The 15886-nt window shown below is 42.5% G+C and overlaps 2 protein-coding genes across 24 annotated transcripts in view; one reads left to right on the forward strand and one right to left on the reverse strand.

Moving 5' to 3' along the window:
* Positions 1-10660, reverse strand: part of epb41l2 (erythrocyte membrane protein band 4.1 like 2) — a 57717-nt gene extending 47057 nt beyond the window's left edge. For 15 of the 16 annotated variants that reach the window (XM_029002729.1, XM_029002728.1, XM_029002725.1 and 12 more), the window contains exon 1: positions 10071-10200. The gene's annotated coding sequence lies outside the window, so the exon portion shown is untranslated. Of the gene's footprint in view, positions 1-10070; positions 10201-10639 lie in introns of those variants that run through there. The other variant, XM_029002717.1, reaches the window with a different exon arrangement.
* Positions 10661-13499: 2839 nt separating this feature from the next.
* Positions 13500-15886, forward strand: part of akap7 (A-kinase anchoring protein 7) — a 37140-nt gene continuing 34753 nt past the window's right edge. For 4 of the 8 annotated variants that reach the window (XR_003751900.1, XM_029002734.1, XM_029002732.1 and 1 more), the window contains exons 1-3: positions 13500-13966; positions 15123-15233; positions 15470-15610. Coding sequence is in view for 7 of the 8 variants with exons in the window: in XM_029002734.1 (XP_028858567.1) it covers positions 13798-13966; positions 15123-15233; positions 15470-15610 (421 nt within the window). In the remaining variant the exon portion in view is untranslated. Of the gene's footprint in view, positions 13967-14287; positions 14331-14412; positions 15030-15122; positions 15234-15469; positions 15611-15886 lie in introns of those variants that run through there. The other 4 variants (XM_029002736.1, XM_029002735.1, XM_029002737.1 and 1 more) reach the window with 4 other exon arrangements.

A 15886-nucleotide genomic window follows, 5' to 3' on the forward strand; every position in this document is an offset into this window, starting at 1 on the left:
TAAAGGACACGAGAAGAGCGAAAGCCACAAGCGTTCCAGGCATTTACTTCTGACCAGCGTGTGGTATTTAAGTGACTGTTGTGCCAGGCATAACATCTCTATCTTTAAGGAACATAGGAAAAAAGCCTGAGAAGGTACACGCCCACCCGCAGAAAAAGAAGCAAATTACCTGTGTTCTCTTTCAGCATGAAAATAAAGTGGGTTAAATGGAGCCTGCAGCTGAACCTGAATGAACCACAGCAGCCAGAGCTCCACATGCATGAGAACATGTTCTGATGGAGGCCGTTCCACCAGTTCTTGTGGAACAGGCGCCATGCAAAGACAGGAAGCAAAACTTCCACAGTCGATGAAGATTCCCACTCACAACAAAATTACTTAAATCCAAATGCAAACTTACCTTGCATACGAATTAACACTTATGGATCTTGTTAAGAGAAAGTGTTTTCTTTTTTTTTTTTTAATGAAACACTGTTGCCATGGCTACAGAAACATCCTGGTTACGTATGTGATTAGTAACCACTCCACTTCAGTGGCTACTGTACAAGACAGTAGACAAAAACAGTAGAGCAAATACCCTATTAGAGACACGTATTGCACAGGGTTTAGCACCAATCGATCATAGCCATACCAGAGTGACTTCATAATTGGGTTCTCACACACACACACACACACACAACAACCTGCATTCTTTAGCAGCAATGTTGATTTCTGCTGAGAACAGAAAATCACACATCAACATACCATTTGAACATACACTGAAAAGCGTGATTGTTAAATAAATAGGCCTGTGCAATTACAATGGTTTAATAAAAAAAAAAATTTTAAAAATCAACAAACCAATACAACCAAGTGGTTTCGTGAAATTATTATGTTTCATATAGCTCAGCCAGAGTGGGAATTTGATTGATGCCTTATCAGTTTTACGGAAGCTCGGACCTCAGCACACCCTTCAGTGACTGCAACCTTACACTTAATAGGATGCAAGGTGCAAGGTCAAAAGTCAAAAGGAAAGAACCATTATCCTGTGTTGGACAGAATCCACAACACTGCATCAATACTGCATCAAACGGGAACAGAGACTGAGGACTTTGACAAGCCCCTGGAGTCTCTTTCTTTATTACACACACTTCACTTTAAATGGTTGACACACGACACCAGGGTTGCAGCATTTCAGCAGTGACTGGTTTGGCAACCTCATGATAAGGCGTGATGTTGGAGCTGATGGATTTATCACTGCAACCCATGTAGAGTGATGGTGAGAAAAACATTATTTGCATTATATAATACAGAAATATCTTGGTAGCTCATAGCCAGTTTATGCTGACATTAGGGCTGCACGATTTGAGGAAAAAGACATATTGCGATTATTGAGATCAATATTGCGATATGCGATTGCGATGTGATAAAGGACACTTGTATATCAATGAAAAGTCGCATACTAATAGTGAAATGTTTAATTTCAAAGTGAAATTAACTACTACTTATAACAACCTGAAATGCCCAGTGCTTTCAAAATACAATATTCTACAAAATTAAATAAATCACAAAAACTCTTTTACATTACTGTCGAACGACAAACCCTGGTAAGGCTAAACAACTGTTTTGATTATATTTGGCCATTATAAAATCCCGTATTATAGTTCTTACGTTTAACCAAAACGTTGTTTGGAGGCTGACTTGAACACAGGGATGCATAGCTTTGCTCGTTTAGCTAAGGTTAAGATTTGTAAACTGAGGTGAATTTCTTTAGGAAACCTTCAAAGTTTGAGAAAAGTTAACTAAACAGCTAAGAACAGTCTAAATAGTTAATGCCTACGTTTAGCCAAAAACGTTGTTTGGAGGCTGACTTGAACACAGGAATGCATAGCTTCGCTAGCTTAGCCTAGCTTAGCTAAGGTTAAGACTTATAAAACAGGATTTTATAATGGCCAAATATATTCAAAACAATTGTCCAGCCTTACCTATGAAATGTAATCCCCCGGGATCTGGTTTGGAGCGTACAGCGGTTTGTACAGCCCCAAGCAGCACAAGAGTGAGGCATTTTTATGCACTTCTCTCCATAGACATGTATATGCTTCACGCCACAGCAGAGCCTATCGCAATATGGCGGCAACGTTGACGTACGATGCAGCGCGTCATGCGCCGTCTAACCATATGTCTCCGAATCGAAAGTCATGTGACCAAACTGAGATTGAGACGTGAGATGTGAGTCAGCTCGCAAACTTTGAGAGAATGAGAGAACATATCCAATCCAATCCATGTACTAATCATTTAAATTCATGTAATCGCACAGACTGACATCGCGATTACAATTGCGATTAGATTAATCGTGCAGCACTGGCTGACATATGGAATCTACGGACAAAAGGATTTTTTCTTTTATGATACATTTATGATTCAATTTTGCTTTTTAAACATCTGCACAGAAACATCATAACTGAAAACCCTAACATTTTTCATCATATAACATTTGTTGTGCCAGACATGAGCATTCATTGATTTTACAAATTGATTGATTTACCCTGATCTTCGCGATTCGATTATGGATATCAATGCATCGATTATCAATGAATCATGATGCATTCAAACCAATAAATTTCTCTACATTACTTCATATTATGTTTACAAATACATCAGTGAGATGAGACTTAAGGCCTCCTTCACACAGACGTATGAACCAGGCCATTCAGAGGCCGTGTGCACGAGGCCAAGTAAAGTAAAGATCAGGACGCCACAGTCCTTACCTGCACTACTTTTTAACTAGAATTTTTATGCCTGAAAATGTCAAGGCAACGTCATTACGATATAATCTATTACGTTCTGCAACGCATCGATGTAGAGTAGACCATGTCTGCATCACAATGCATCAATTGAGAAAAAAGTGAGATTATTGAGACTAGGGGTGTTGAAATTAAAGTAACAGTAGAAGCAGCACCATGGTATTTTGTTCCCCACTCGTAGTTAGGGACCTGTGGCGCGGGTTTTGCCTTGTCCCCGGCAGGGCCTTTGCCAGAGTGCAGGCGTTTTATGGGCCGTAACATTTCTTCAATGCTGAGCAGAAGATTACATCAACACTGCAGACACGCAGTTGATGTAGTCATACCGTACGCTTCCACAGCTAAAACCAAAGGCACCACATCTGCTCGCACCTCGCTCTTTGACAGAGCTCCAGCAGCTAATCCAAGGAGGGGCCCTGGCTCGGGGATCTGACCTAACTTCCTGTCCTCTCCACTGCCTGCTGGCGCCTGCGAGGAGCATCTGGTACTCGTTTTTTCCCCAAGTCCCAGCGGCCTGGGTGTCTTTCGTTGGACGGCTGCTGCTCTTTTCCCCCAGTATAAGGACCGTCGGGAGTGGGAGAAGCGATGGAGCCGGGTTCAATAACCTCTCTGGGACCTCCACACCCTAAAGCAAATCTGCCTGCCAACTTCAGCAGATCTGAGACAAGGTGAAGCCGGAATTGTACAATTTGTCTTGCATTCTGTTATTTCATTACACATTTTTTGGTGGTTCTATGCTTATAGTCAGATCCATAACCACGTAAGCTCAGCTACATGCTTAGCTTTTAAGCACTGTGATCTTCAAATTCGATTAATATTATTCCATTGAAACCTGCATTTGAACGATCGTTGGCTGAACGATGAATTTTAACCACAATCATGATTCAATAAATGCGATTTTATAAATCCTAAATACTGTGATTACCCCAGACTTTGCTCTATCCGTTAATGTCAGGGTTGGTGCAGGAAGACACAATTGCAGACATGCTGGGCTGGCTGGAGACAGTCAGTGAGCGAGAGAATGGGGCGTTGATGTGATACAGTTATCCTCACCAATCAGATGTGTCCCAAGTTAAAGCCACGCCCACTTAAACACTAGCATGGACAGTTGCTCTCAACTCATGGTATGCTAATTTACATCACAGTATAGCACAGTTCATATTTCTATGTAGTTATATTACAGTTTTTAATACACATAGTATAGTATATACTTACATATATAGTTTAGAATAGTGAATACTGAACAGATTCAAAACGTTCAGCCCTAAATCACGGCATAAGAAAAATATACTTTGGATCCCAAATGGTAATGCAACCACATCTCTGATGACTTTTCCCACACGGCTGTTGGGTCTGTTGGTGGGGCACAACGTACTCTGGATTACGTCTGTGTCAAACAGTCAGAAATGTTGGACGCGTCATATTCTGACATCATGCATTTCCACAAAAAATAAACAAACTCCCACCCCTCAGCATCAGGGTCCAGACACCCAACCTTTTATTGCAACTTTGCTCACACCACCCTTGATTATGACCTCAGCTATCTGGGGTTTCATGTTCTGCTCCACAAAAGGCTGGAACCCCACCCTGAGCTCAATGTAAATAGAGAAGAGGGGGACTAACCAGTCACACTCAGATCAAATTTATCACTGCAAGAAGTTATTCAATATTGTGTGATTTATGCTAAAACACCAGGTCCAAGCTTAGCAGGGGGGGAGCTGTAATCTGCGTTCCCGCTACACCATCTGTCACAAACAGCAACAGATTTGTCACTCGGTGTCAAAATAGTCATTATTCAAATGATTCAAATTCACCCTTCCACGTTAAAATGGGGATTACGGGATTATGAAAAATGCATGAGACACACACACACCAGACATGTGACTTGACTTGTTTGGTGACATGTAATAAACAAAAAACACGAGACAAGAGACAGACACAAAACTTGCACCATGTCAAAAGATGATGCTTCCTCAATATCATTAAAACGTTAATAAAAATTGCTCTCTTCACAAGAGTTTTTATATACAGTTCCTTGAAATTACAAAATTCCACAATTTATTGTGCATATCCAAGAAATTGCTTCCATAAATTTCAACACAGTCTTCAACAATTTTTCCAACGTTATACTTTCCTCAAAGAAGGTTTTAACTTCATTAACCCTTCAAAACCCCATAATTCAGCACCAAGGACAGCTCGTCTTCATTATTCAGTAGCTACACTTGAACTCAGTAAATATCCAGAATTCAAGTCCAAACTGTCTGCAATTTGAATGAAATATGGGCTTGACAGACCTTTTCATACAAGCCGTGCACACCTGCATAATACAAAACCATGCTGATACGCTGAGTCTGGCATTTATCAAAAACAGAAGAACTGTTTTGGTCCAACAGTAGAAAATGCCCCGCCCTGATTTCCCATTTCATTCACGTTGAATGGATGAGTGTTGAGAACTCGGAAGATTACAAGCGTCCATAACCGCTCATTGTCCCTCTCTACGTTCGATTATTGTTTTCATGTTTGTGCACTGGAGTGTACAGGCTCCCCACCCCCACCCACCCAAACCCCTTGTTGCAGGTCACGTGGGCCGCGTAAGGGAGCCAAACAAACTCAGGTGCACTGGTGTTACCATGGAAACGGTCTGCTGAGACACACAGCGAAAAACTTTAGAGACGTGTAATCATCTCAGTCTGAGGAACCTCGGTTTTAAACATCAGGGAAGTGGTGTGTTATTGTGCCACACACACGGCTGCAGTTGGCCACACCTCTGATAAGACATGTACACCGTTGTACATTGTTTACCGCATTCTACTAGGATAGAATATCAACACACCCCCTGAAGTTCTTATTTGAAAATGTGCTCATGCATTCATGAACTTACACTGCGTGGTTCTCTCATTCTCAATCTCTTCTCTGGCATGTGAACACACACACATGTTGTCACAGCCTTTTCGTTCCATACGATGGATCGGTGTTTATTTTCCCACGCAAAAGGCTGTCTGCACCCAACCACAATCTACTACAAACCGCACGTGACCTCTGCCCTGCCGGGATAGCAGGAATGGCAGAAGTAGCGACACGCTCCATCCTTCCCATTCAGGGCCTGCAGACAGTATTTATCTCTACTGGCATCCTTTTGCTCCTTCCCTTCGCTTCCTATTCAGATCACAGACAGAACAAACAAAGAAGTGAACGATGAAATGTTTTTGATCTCGCCCTCTCCACAGTGCTTTTCTTCAATTCAGAGAAACTCTACAGGAACCATATCAAGGCTCTTCATCAGCTGTGAAGCGGATCTGTGAGGGAAACAGCAACTGCGTGTTTCCCAATAACAGATCAGATCAGAAGTTATGATCGGGGTTAGAACATCTGCCTACAGAGATTAGAAATAGTGAAGACAGTGTAGTCGCAGAAATCATGTACAAATCATGTAAAAAAAAAATAAATAAATAAAAAAAGACACTTACTTTTTACCAGCAAAGTGTGAGTGCATTATAGGCATAAAGTATGCAGACAGAAAATAAATTGTGAAAAAAGCTAATACGCTGCTAATATGACACAATTAAATGGATATCACTAATGACAAGATATGTATTTGAAATTAACAGTTTATAACAAGGCGAGGTTCATACAAAGTTTTTTTTATTTCAAAGTGGCACTAAGCACTAAGTGTGGGGATTGAGAGTGAAAGGGGATAGTCATCACGTGACACACCACAGCACCCAGTGCACACAGTGAAACGTGGTTTCTGCATTTAACCATCCCCCAAGGGAGCAGTGGGCAGTCATGAAAGGCGCCCAGGGAGCAGTGTGTGGGGACTGCTTTGCTCAGTGGCACCTTGGCTCGTGAAATAGTCACATGTGGGTTTAATAATCGAAAATGAGGAAATAGCATGTATAAGAGACATCAATAATCAGGCTCCTCTCATTTAAAAAGAAAAGTTACTAGGTCACCGAAAATACCTGGCAGTTCTTTCTTGTTTTAATAAATTTACGTAAAACCCTGAGTACACTGACTTGAGGCCACCACTTCAACCCCCTGACATAGTCTTAATTATCGGAGGGGAGAACAAGATGCCGGAAGGATCTTTATTAGGAAGATCACACACGAGAAAAAAAAACAAAACAAAAAAAATACCTGAAAATACCTGCGTTTATTGTATGACAGGAGAAGAGTGCATTACAAAAGAAACCTACATATGCCTTGTAGTAAGGTATTTTACTATAATGACTCATTGATCCCAATGATTTTGACATGAAAAGCTTTTGCTGCTAAATTGGACTCCAGCAGATAATCTCTTTTTAACTATATTTGGGAAAAAGCCAAAGAAACAGATTTCTTTTTTTAATCCTATCCATTTTAGAGCTGGGCATTTTCAGTTCTTGGTGACTTCATGACCATTCTTTTAATGTCTGTTCCTTTATTACAGCACCGAGACAGAAAAGTAAAAATTAAAAAAAATTAAAAAAAAGACCAAGGCTTATTTTAGAATAATACCACCCAGCGCTTTACAAATCATTTGATGAATAATTCCAGCAATGGCCATGCTGAAGCAGCAGTCCCTGCAGAAACAAAGTGGCCAAGCCAGGATGTAGGCAATGCAAAGGGTGGGCGGGGAAAAGCGGGATGTTCCCACAACCCTTCTGAATGGTTAAGCAATCTGAGCTGCTGCCAAAAAAGCTCTATTTGGATAGGAAACACACCAGATGACCAAAATGGCCGTTAAATTAATATCTATTCTATCACCCTCAAATCGAGCATTAGGTCCTGGCCAGTGAAAGACAACAGTTGAAATCCATACATATTCTGGAAGTGTCATATTCCACTCAAGATGAAATATGACACTTCCACACAACCAACTGTGACAAGCAGTCCTTACCGGGGAACAAGTTTCCCTCCAAATGTGAGGTAATAGTTAAACTTTACGATGAGCCTTTGCCCAAACCCTTATCAGTCATAAAACCTGGCATAGGACACCTCAGAATTACCTTAAACTAGGACTGGAGCAAACCAAACAAGCCTTTGTTGTATACAACCTACAGCCTTATTTCAAGCATTTGGATCTGGAGCCCTGAAACTCCTCCCAAAAGGCCACATTGCTACCGAGACGGCAATAAAAATGGCACTTGTGACTATTTTAGAATAACAGCTTCCTCCACCGCCCGAACTTTATTTTGGAACGTGCAATGGTTCCGGCATTGCGCGTTGAAATGCTAAACCCAGACAGTCTCCGGCATGGAGAGATAACAGGATGCAAGCGCTTCCTCACTGCTGATAGGCACAGCAGCGCCCTGCTGGCCAGCAGAGATCCTCCAGCATTTCAAAGCACAGATTTGTGCACAAACAGGCTTTTCAGATGTTCAGATTCTCTAATGAAAAGACAAAGTATTTAGAAACCAGATTAAAACACAATAAACCCTTGGACAAAAAAAAAAAAAAAAAAAATTTGTCACACACAGTACAATTTCAATTGGCCAGACGAAAACCCATTGTAATTACGAGGTGAACAAACACTCTTCGCCATTAAGTCTGATTCATACAAAGCCTAACCCTAGCAGACACAATAGGGCACTATATTGACTTACATCCCCCTCACAGTTCCAGTGAACCATAAGCAGATGGAAACATTTGTTCAGGTTCGTTTGAACAATACGTAAAAAGAAATTAAAATAACTATAAAAAATAATGATAATTCCAATGATAAAACTTCCTCATTCCATTCAGCTATTTTCTACAAGAAAGATGGTCACATTCACTGTTAACCATACATTTGCCATTCATACTCGAACAAAACCACCTTTAAATCAGACTGAAATCCAACACAAGGAACATGGTTTTGTGTGTGTGTGTGTGTGTGTGTGTGTGTGTGTGTGTGTATAGTTATGCGTGGTGAAGGTCTTAATTGCAACTGGATATCCTCCAGCGGGACTCAGTATTTGCATTTAGGGTGTCTACAAGCATAGTGTTCTCCTGGGCTTTGGCAGATCTACAAAACATAAGCCTACTTCTTCAACAAAGATAGTACAGCCATTACCTTGAATGATCAAAGGGAATCATGGTTAACTAAAACACCTTTTATATGCACAGTAGCACAAGAGCTACAACACTTACGTGTGCAATTATGGGGCAAGAGGGCACGTTTACTCCGGTACTCTAGTCACACCAAAATACATTAGCTGTAACAGGATCATTATGAAACAAAACAAAAAAAAAAATCTGATTTACAAAAAGCCTTCTCGATCACAAAAATATATCAATAAAGAAAATTATTCTGTAATCTTTTTAACAACTGATTTTACAGGTGAGTATATAATATTGAAACTGGGCGTGGCCATGGGAGGGGCTGTGTCGCTTTACCGTTAACCTGTCGCTGTGTTTAATACTTAATGATAGTTAAACCAGTTATCAACAACCCAATCGGCAAAGATGAAATTAGTGCATTTTATGGACCGTATAAAAGTGGCTATTTTTTAAAGTATTTCCTACCTGGCAAACATATAACAAACGTAAGGGCAACGTTAAGATGGCGTCGGGAGATTTCCCGGCAGCATAAGAAGCCACGATCCCAGCGTTAACTTGACATTTCAAATGCGGCTTTTAGTATTTCAAAATTTGTTATTTAGTCACAGTAAAATAAAATATAAAAAGTTTTACAAACCTCGCGAGACTCGATTACTTCACGACACGTGCGGAATAGCGCCGACCTGAGAATATGCAAATAGTCCCTCCAAAACCCGCGCGTACCTCCGTGGACGACAAAACGCCCCACGTGTACAAACCGCTCGTTCTCCACTCGAGTTCAACTTCTGTGAAAAAAACCTTTGCTTTTTTGACGAAGTCTGAGGCAGAATGTCCCCGTAACAACAACAAAAAAAAAAGCTCGGCAGCCATAGACGGGATTATGGGTGTCGTTTGAACGCAAAGCCGCCGTGAGGTGCAGTGATGTTGGAGATTACAGTTGTCGTTACATAAAGATGCATTAGCCCGTACATCTTATTCGCGGCAACACAAAACCACCACACGCGATACGCGACGTTCCGTCCAACAGCACAACGTGGTAGAAAAACTGATGAACACGCCGGTTGTTTAACATGAACGACACACGATGGAAATAAACACCTCCTCGATCGTTCGAACAGACCTAAACACGCTCTGCCAAAAGAGCGAGTCCTTCCCACACCCCTGATGCTCCCGGTCCAATTTGAAAAGGCCGTCGTATCTACATCCAGATCTCGCTAGAAGTATTTCCATTTTTCTCGCCATGCCCACCACGTGTTGTACCGGTCACCGTACCTGGCGGCGTGCGGACGAACTCAACGATGCGCGGCGCTCTGCGGTCGGACGTGCACCAGACGAGCTCCCCGGGTTTTCAGATTGAAATTCCCAGACCAAAAATCTCTCCCGGAGTAAAGCCGACGTAGACGAATATTACACACCTTCCCGACCCACCCGCCCCGGTTCAAATGATTGACACGGGATTCTGGGTCCTGATTGGCCCGCGTGTACGACCGGGCTCAAGCCCCGCAGCGCAATTGGTTGCATGTTCTGTCTGTAAGAAAAGACGCGTTTTCATTGGTTCCCTCCAGAGTGCGCTACTTTTGCGTGGTTGCTTTTACAGAAGTGAAAGGACGCCCACTAGTGGCAAACCTCTGGAATTAAACCACGACAAAGTTTTGTAGTAGGCATTGCGGCTACAGTGCGGGGGTGTTACAGAATTTATTTCCCTCCCGGCTCTCATGATATGGTTTCAATGAAATGCAATGTATGTCAATATAAAACACATCTGTACATGAACCAGAACTGCAGAGTTCCAGATAGAAATACAGTGGTGTATGCACATGAAGTTCTCAGTCAAAACTCACCCAAAGTTCCATGGATTCCAGGGGGCATGGTCACATATTCCATCACAGAATTCAAAAGCATGAAATAGAAATAAAGAAGAATGAATTAGAATTGTATCGCAAACATAAGCAAGCAAATCCCTTTATGCTCTTCCTCTTCAAAATCACACAACATCATAATAACACAGAACCGGCCTCAAAGTGTTGAGCACCGTTTAGCACAGTGACATTACCTCAAACTACAGCTCCTCTCTAGTTCACTTTTGCCTGTGTCTTGTTCAATCCCACATGGCTGTACAGATCTCTGGGGAGATTAGTGAAAAGCATTATCGCAATCCTCCATCTGGCCTGATATCAAACGCAATAAGGCATTTCAAAATGCAGATACGAATAAAAAAAAAAAAAAAAAAGTCCTGGTGTCTGCAGGTCCGGCTGATGCTGCAGACACAACTGCGGCGGTTCGAGCATCACGTTCGAGTTCAGCTTCAGCCGGGGGCTCAGGCTGCAGGCCGAGCAGCTCTCCCGTCCCTCGACTGCTGACCAATGGAGCAGCGCAGCGTTAAAAGTAGCTGCTTGGATTAGCAGGGAGATGCGCCCAGATCTCTTGCCCTCAGGCACTTAAGTCTTCTTGCTGCTAAGTTGGGCAGCAAGGAGCAAGTTGGACAGCCAAAATACACACCAAACGTTATTTTTAGAAAACCGCATTCGGAATATTTTTTCTTTTTAAATCCCATTACTTTTTAGCACATAACTTCATGTAAAATAACACAATAATTAATTTGTTATCAAAGAATATATGTATGTTTTTTTATCTGCTTATAGGTCTTGCATTTGAGTGTCACCGATCGATGACGGTGACGTGTAGCTTTAATCCTCGGCGTTATAATCCGCTTCCTGACTCCATGCACCATAGCACATCGCTATCGAGTGACTGCTGACAAGCTGAATTCTCATACGGCTCCATCAAACCTACAGGCAGCGCGTTATTGTGTAATCAGAATTAATTTGTGTTCGTTTGTGTCAGCTCTTGAAATACACAGGCATGTTACATGTTTACCCCTGTTTATATAGCCAATCAATGGAAATGCAGTTCCCATGAGGCCAAGTTGGATGAATAATTGTAAGTACAGTCATTACAAGCAATGATTCATTAAAATGAAAAAAGTAAACACCTGACAAGACTCAGGCATCTAATTGGTTTCTGCGTTGCTGCGGCAGTGATGAAAAATGCATTAGGAATCTGTACTGAGGTGCAACACAACACCGCACCGACGCATCGATCCTGGAGGAGCTCGAGGTTCTGAGACCCACCATCAGCCGACGTCCGGTGGCAGTGTTGTCCTGTTTACGCGGGACGGCCTTCTAGTCTTGCTCGTACACCGGCTCCCTCTTTAACCTGTTCCCTCTCCCGTCCAAGCTCTGAAAACAAATATGCAAGCATACGGTTTCAAAAACGCGAACAAGGGCGTGAAAATTGGACGGGGGTTGCTTTCAGGGTACGGTTTCCTCTGCAACTGTTGCTGGTGTTAGATGAACAGTGCACTGGGTTCCTTCTTAAAGGAATAAATATTTGCCGATCAATTCTCTTCAAAAGTAGGAGATGTACAATTAACACGTACTGTATTGTTAACATAGAAAATAAAACAAAAAAAAACACCATGTCAAACATTTATCAAAGACTGATTTATCTAAAGCATATATTGCAGAATTCCTGAGCACCTTGTATGCGCCACGTAACGTGACGTGTAGAGAAAGGGATCTGCTCCTCTCCTCCTGTTGTTCTATGAGCAGCATTTTTATATTGTTCTGTAAAACCCTAGATCGTAGGGGTGTTACAAAATATCGATACCACAATAAGTCGTTATATATTACATGGTGATATTTTATCGACACACGGACATCAAATATTGATTTTTTTTTTCAGTTCTGAGTTTTGTTCTTTAGGGTGAATTATTAATGTGATCCACACGGATCGTACATGGCATCTTGTATATCAGCTCTGTTTTTTAAATTTTCAGTGAACTGTAGAATATCACAATAAGTACAGTATCACAACATATCGTAATATAATCGTACCGTAAACCATGTATCGTGATGCGTATCGTGAGATCCTTGCCAGTACCCTCCCCTACTAGATTGTTTGTGTACATGTAATCCGTACAGACCTCCCACCAAGCATCGTTGTACATTTCTGTCTCAGTAATACTGAAGTATACTACATGTGAGTACACTTTTGTAGGCTCTTGCTTGCAGGATTTTACAGAATAGGGAAAAGTGCTTGCTAATGTTTGGAAGAATCTAAAATTCATTTCACTATTACCTAAAACTTTTGTACAATGCCTTATATTTATAGTATATTTACATTTAAGCAAAGTGTCAGTCCCTAGTGTCTTGTATGTTCTTGTGTAAATATGATATTTATGACAACATAAAGTTGTCAAAACAGTGTCTCAATCTGACATAAAGTCAGGGTGACTATTTTGCTATCTGTCCATATTACCTTATTTGATGGCAACTCACATGTGATTTAAAGAGCACAAACAACTACAAACACACACACACACACAAACAAACAAACTAACTCTTAGCCACGACGTCAACATACCTGAACACCGTTCCAGGACATACAGGCTCCCGCATGACAGACGCGTCTACAGCCGCTTTAGCGCGTTACAAACGACAGAAACGTGAGGCTTACAGTCCGGGGACGAGCTACGTGAGCTCTGGGGCGACGACATTTCAGGTTACGCCACAAAACGAGCTTCTATACAACTACAGAACAACACAACGTTACCAGCCCTGTCATCCACCCCGCGCCGGTCATGTGACGAGGAAGCGCCGCGGTTTTCGCGTTCGCCTTTTTCCCACGCGTGCGGTTTGGTCGCCGCGAGGCCTCCGTACTCCGCGTGTCAGCTGGACGGTCTGTTTTTCCCCACCGCTCTGCAGTTCAACACAGTTGGCAAAGAAGGGGAATAAAATAAAAAAGAAAGAAAGAAAAGAAAACTTCACACTAACGCGGAAGAGAGTAGCATGCTGACGCCGAAGCGAAGAGCTACACGTTGCTGCTTCTGTTTGACGTGTTTGCAACAGGTGATCGAGATAAACAAGGCCGCAGCGAGCCGGTTTTGAGATGTTAATACCTATTATTAACACGTTTAGTTATTTTTCGTTCGAGTTGGATGAACCACTGGCCACGTCGTGCGCTTTTTCTAGCTGGACATGTTTGTAAATGCTCTGCTTTAAGAAGAGGGCCGAACCGCGCCCACCGACCGGTTGACACCCCGAACCCGCGCAGCTCGGCGGGGATGCAGGCCCGTCTGTCCGCTGCGCTCCGCGACGTAACCGCTGGTGAGTTGAAAATCCTCCACATACGCTCGCCAGGCCCTCTAGTCATGTTGGGACCGACGTCACAACCCACTACAAGTCGACACGCTCCTAAAATGAAGCTTTTGTATAAACTGAATCCCTCAGTATGACCAAACGCGGTCAACTAGAGTTTCTCCCTTAACTCCATTTACATTTACAGCATTTACCAGACGCCCTTATCCAGAGCAACTTACAATCAGTAGTTACAGGGACAGTCCCCCTGGAGCAACTTAGAGTTAAGTGTCTTGCTCAGGGACACGATGGTAGTAAGTGGGATTTGAATCTGGGTCTTCTGGTTCACAGGCGAATGTGCTACCCACTAGGCTACTACCACTCCAGATGCCAGGTGTGTCCTTTCTGCTGGTGTGTTTCCTGCAGCTTTACGGGCTTGGTGAGGTTGGACAGACCTCACTCCACAAATTTTTGCAGGACTGAGGAAAAAGGTCGAAAGGCGCATCTTGCACCCCACAACAAATAAAAACGCATGATCATGATCACAGGGGTGTTCGAAAATATCGATACAGCAATATGTGGTAGTAGTCTGGTGGAATCAGACTAAAGTGCAATCACAATTGTACTTATTATACTTCAATGTACCCATGATGATTACACTAAAAGTGCATTATTTCAACTAAAGATGAATTCAACTAAGTGTACTGAATGTACTAATTTCAGACGCCATTATTTTTCACTTAAGTACAACTTGTGATAAGCACATTTTGTATATTTTAAATAAACATTAATTATAAACTTGGTGGTAAAATTGAACACTTAAAGTACACTAACTCCTGCAGTAATAAAACACATTTGAAGAAACTAATATAAAACATGTTTTCGGTTATTTCACCTTTTTTTGTTAAGTACATAACTCCACATGTGTTCATTCATAGTTTTGATGCCTTCAGTGAGAATCTACCAACGTAAATGGTCATGAAAATAAAGAAAACACATTGAATGAGAAGGTGTGTCCAAACCTTTGGCCTGTACTGTATATAAAATACATAACTGCCTATCCTGGTACCCGCGGCTGCTGGAGTCCATCCTGGTACTTACCCACCACAGAGACATCGACAGTAATGACAATATTTGTCTCTTGTATAGCCCACGTCACAAACATTGTGTCTCATTGGTCTTTCAGACCCCTTACAGATGACGTCTCCTAACCTTAGAGTCTGTGCGAAAGGAAGGAATGACGTCACCCAAAAAGCACATGGAAGAAACCTTGAGGACCGGGACCCCGAGTCTGCAGGTAGGATGACCAGCGCAGTTAATTAGTCCCTTATCAAATTTTGCCACGAGGATAGTGAAGTATTTAAGAGGAAGTGTTTTTGTGCAGGCAGTAGTTCAGGTGAATCTTTGTTTTGTCTACGGTAATTTTCCTCTTGACAAAACGCAACTCGGTGCAATCCATGGAGAGTGACTTCTCCGCAAACCTCAGGCAACCTGTCCTTGACAAACCTGCCCGAACCCCTGTGTGGTTCCCAGAAAAGCAGACGACGAAGAGGGCAAAAAGGAAAGCCAAGAAGCCCTGTGGGCGCAAGCAGAAACCAAAGACACCAGAGTCCTCCGGTGACCTCGTGGCAGAGCTTCCCTTCGCAAAGGCAGAGGTTTGGAAGGACCTTGGCTGTAAGTGAGCACCTTGCATTTAACCTTTCAGCCTCTTTGTTCACTGGCTCAGTGGTTGCGTTCTCTTCGGGCGGAAAAATAGTCACCTCACCTTAAACGAAATGTTTTCTTACCTTGTAAACATTAAGAAAATCCCATGTTCCTTTTGGGCGTAGCCGGTTACGGACCAGGCAGCGTTACGGCGCTTGTTCAGCGAGCCGGCGGAGAAGCAGGCGGATTCTCGCTCTGCGGCCGGCCTGTTTTGTGGCGGGCGATTGTGCGCGGCCGCCAAACGAG

The sequence above is a fragment of the Denticeps clupeoides genome, chromosome 14 (genome assembly GCF_900700375.1).
Source record: "Denticeps clupeoides chromosome 14, fDenClu1.1, whole genome shotgun sequence".
Classification (NCBI taxonomy): Eukaryota; Metazoa; Chordata; class Actinopteri; order Clupeiformes; family Denticipitidae; genus Denticeps; species Denticeps clupeoides.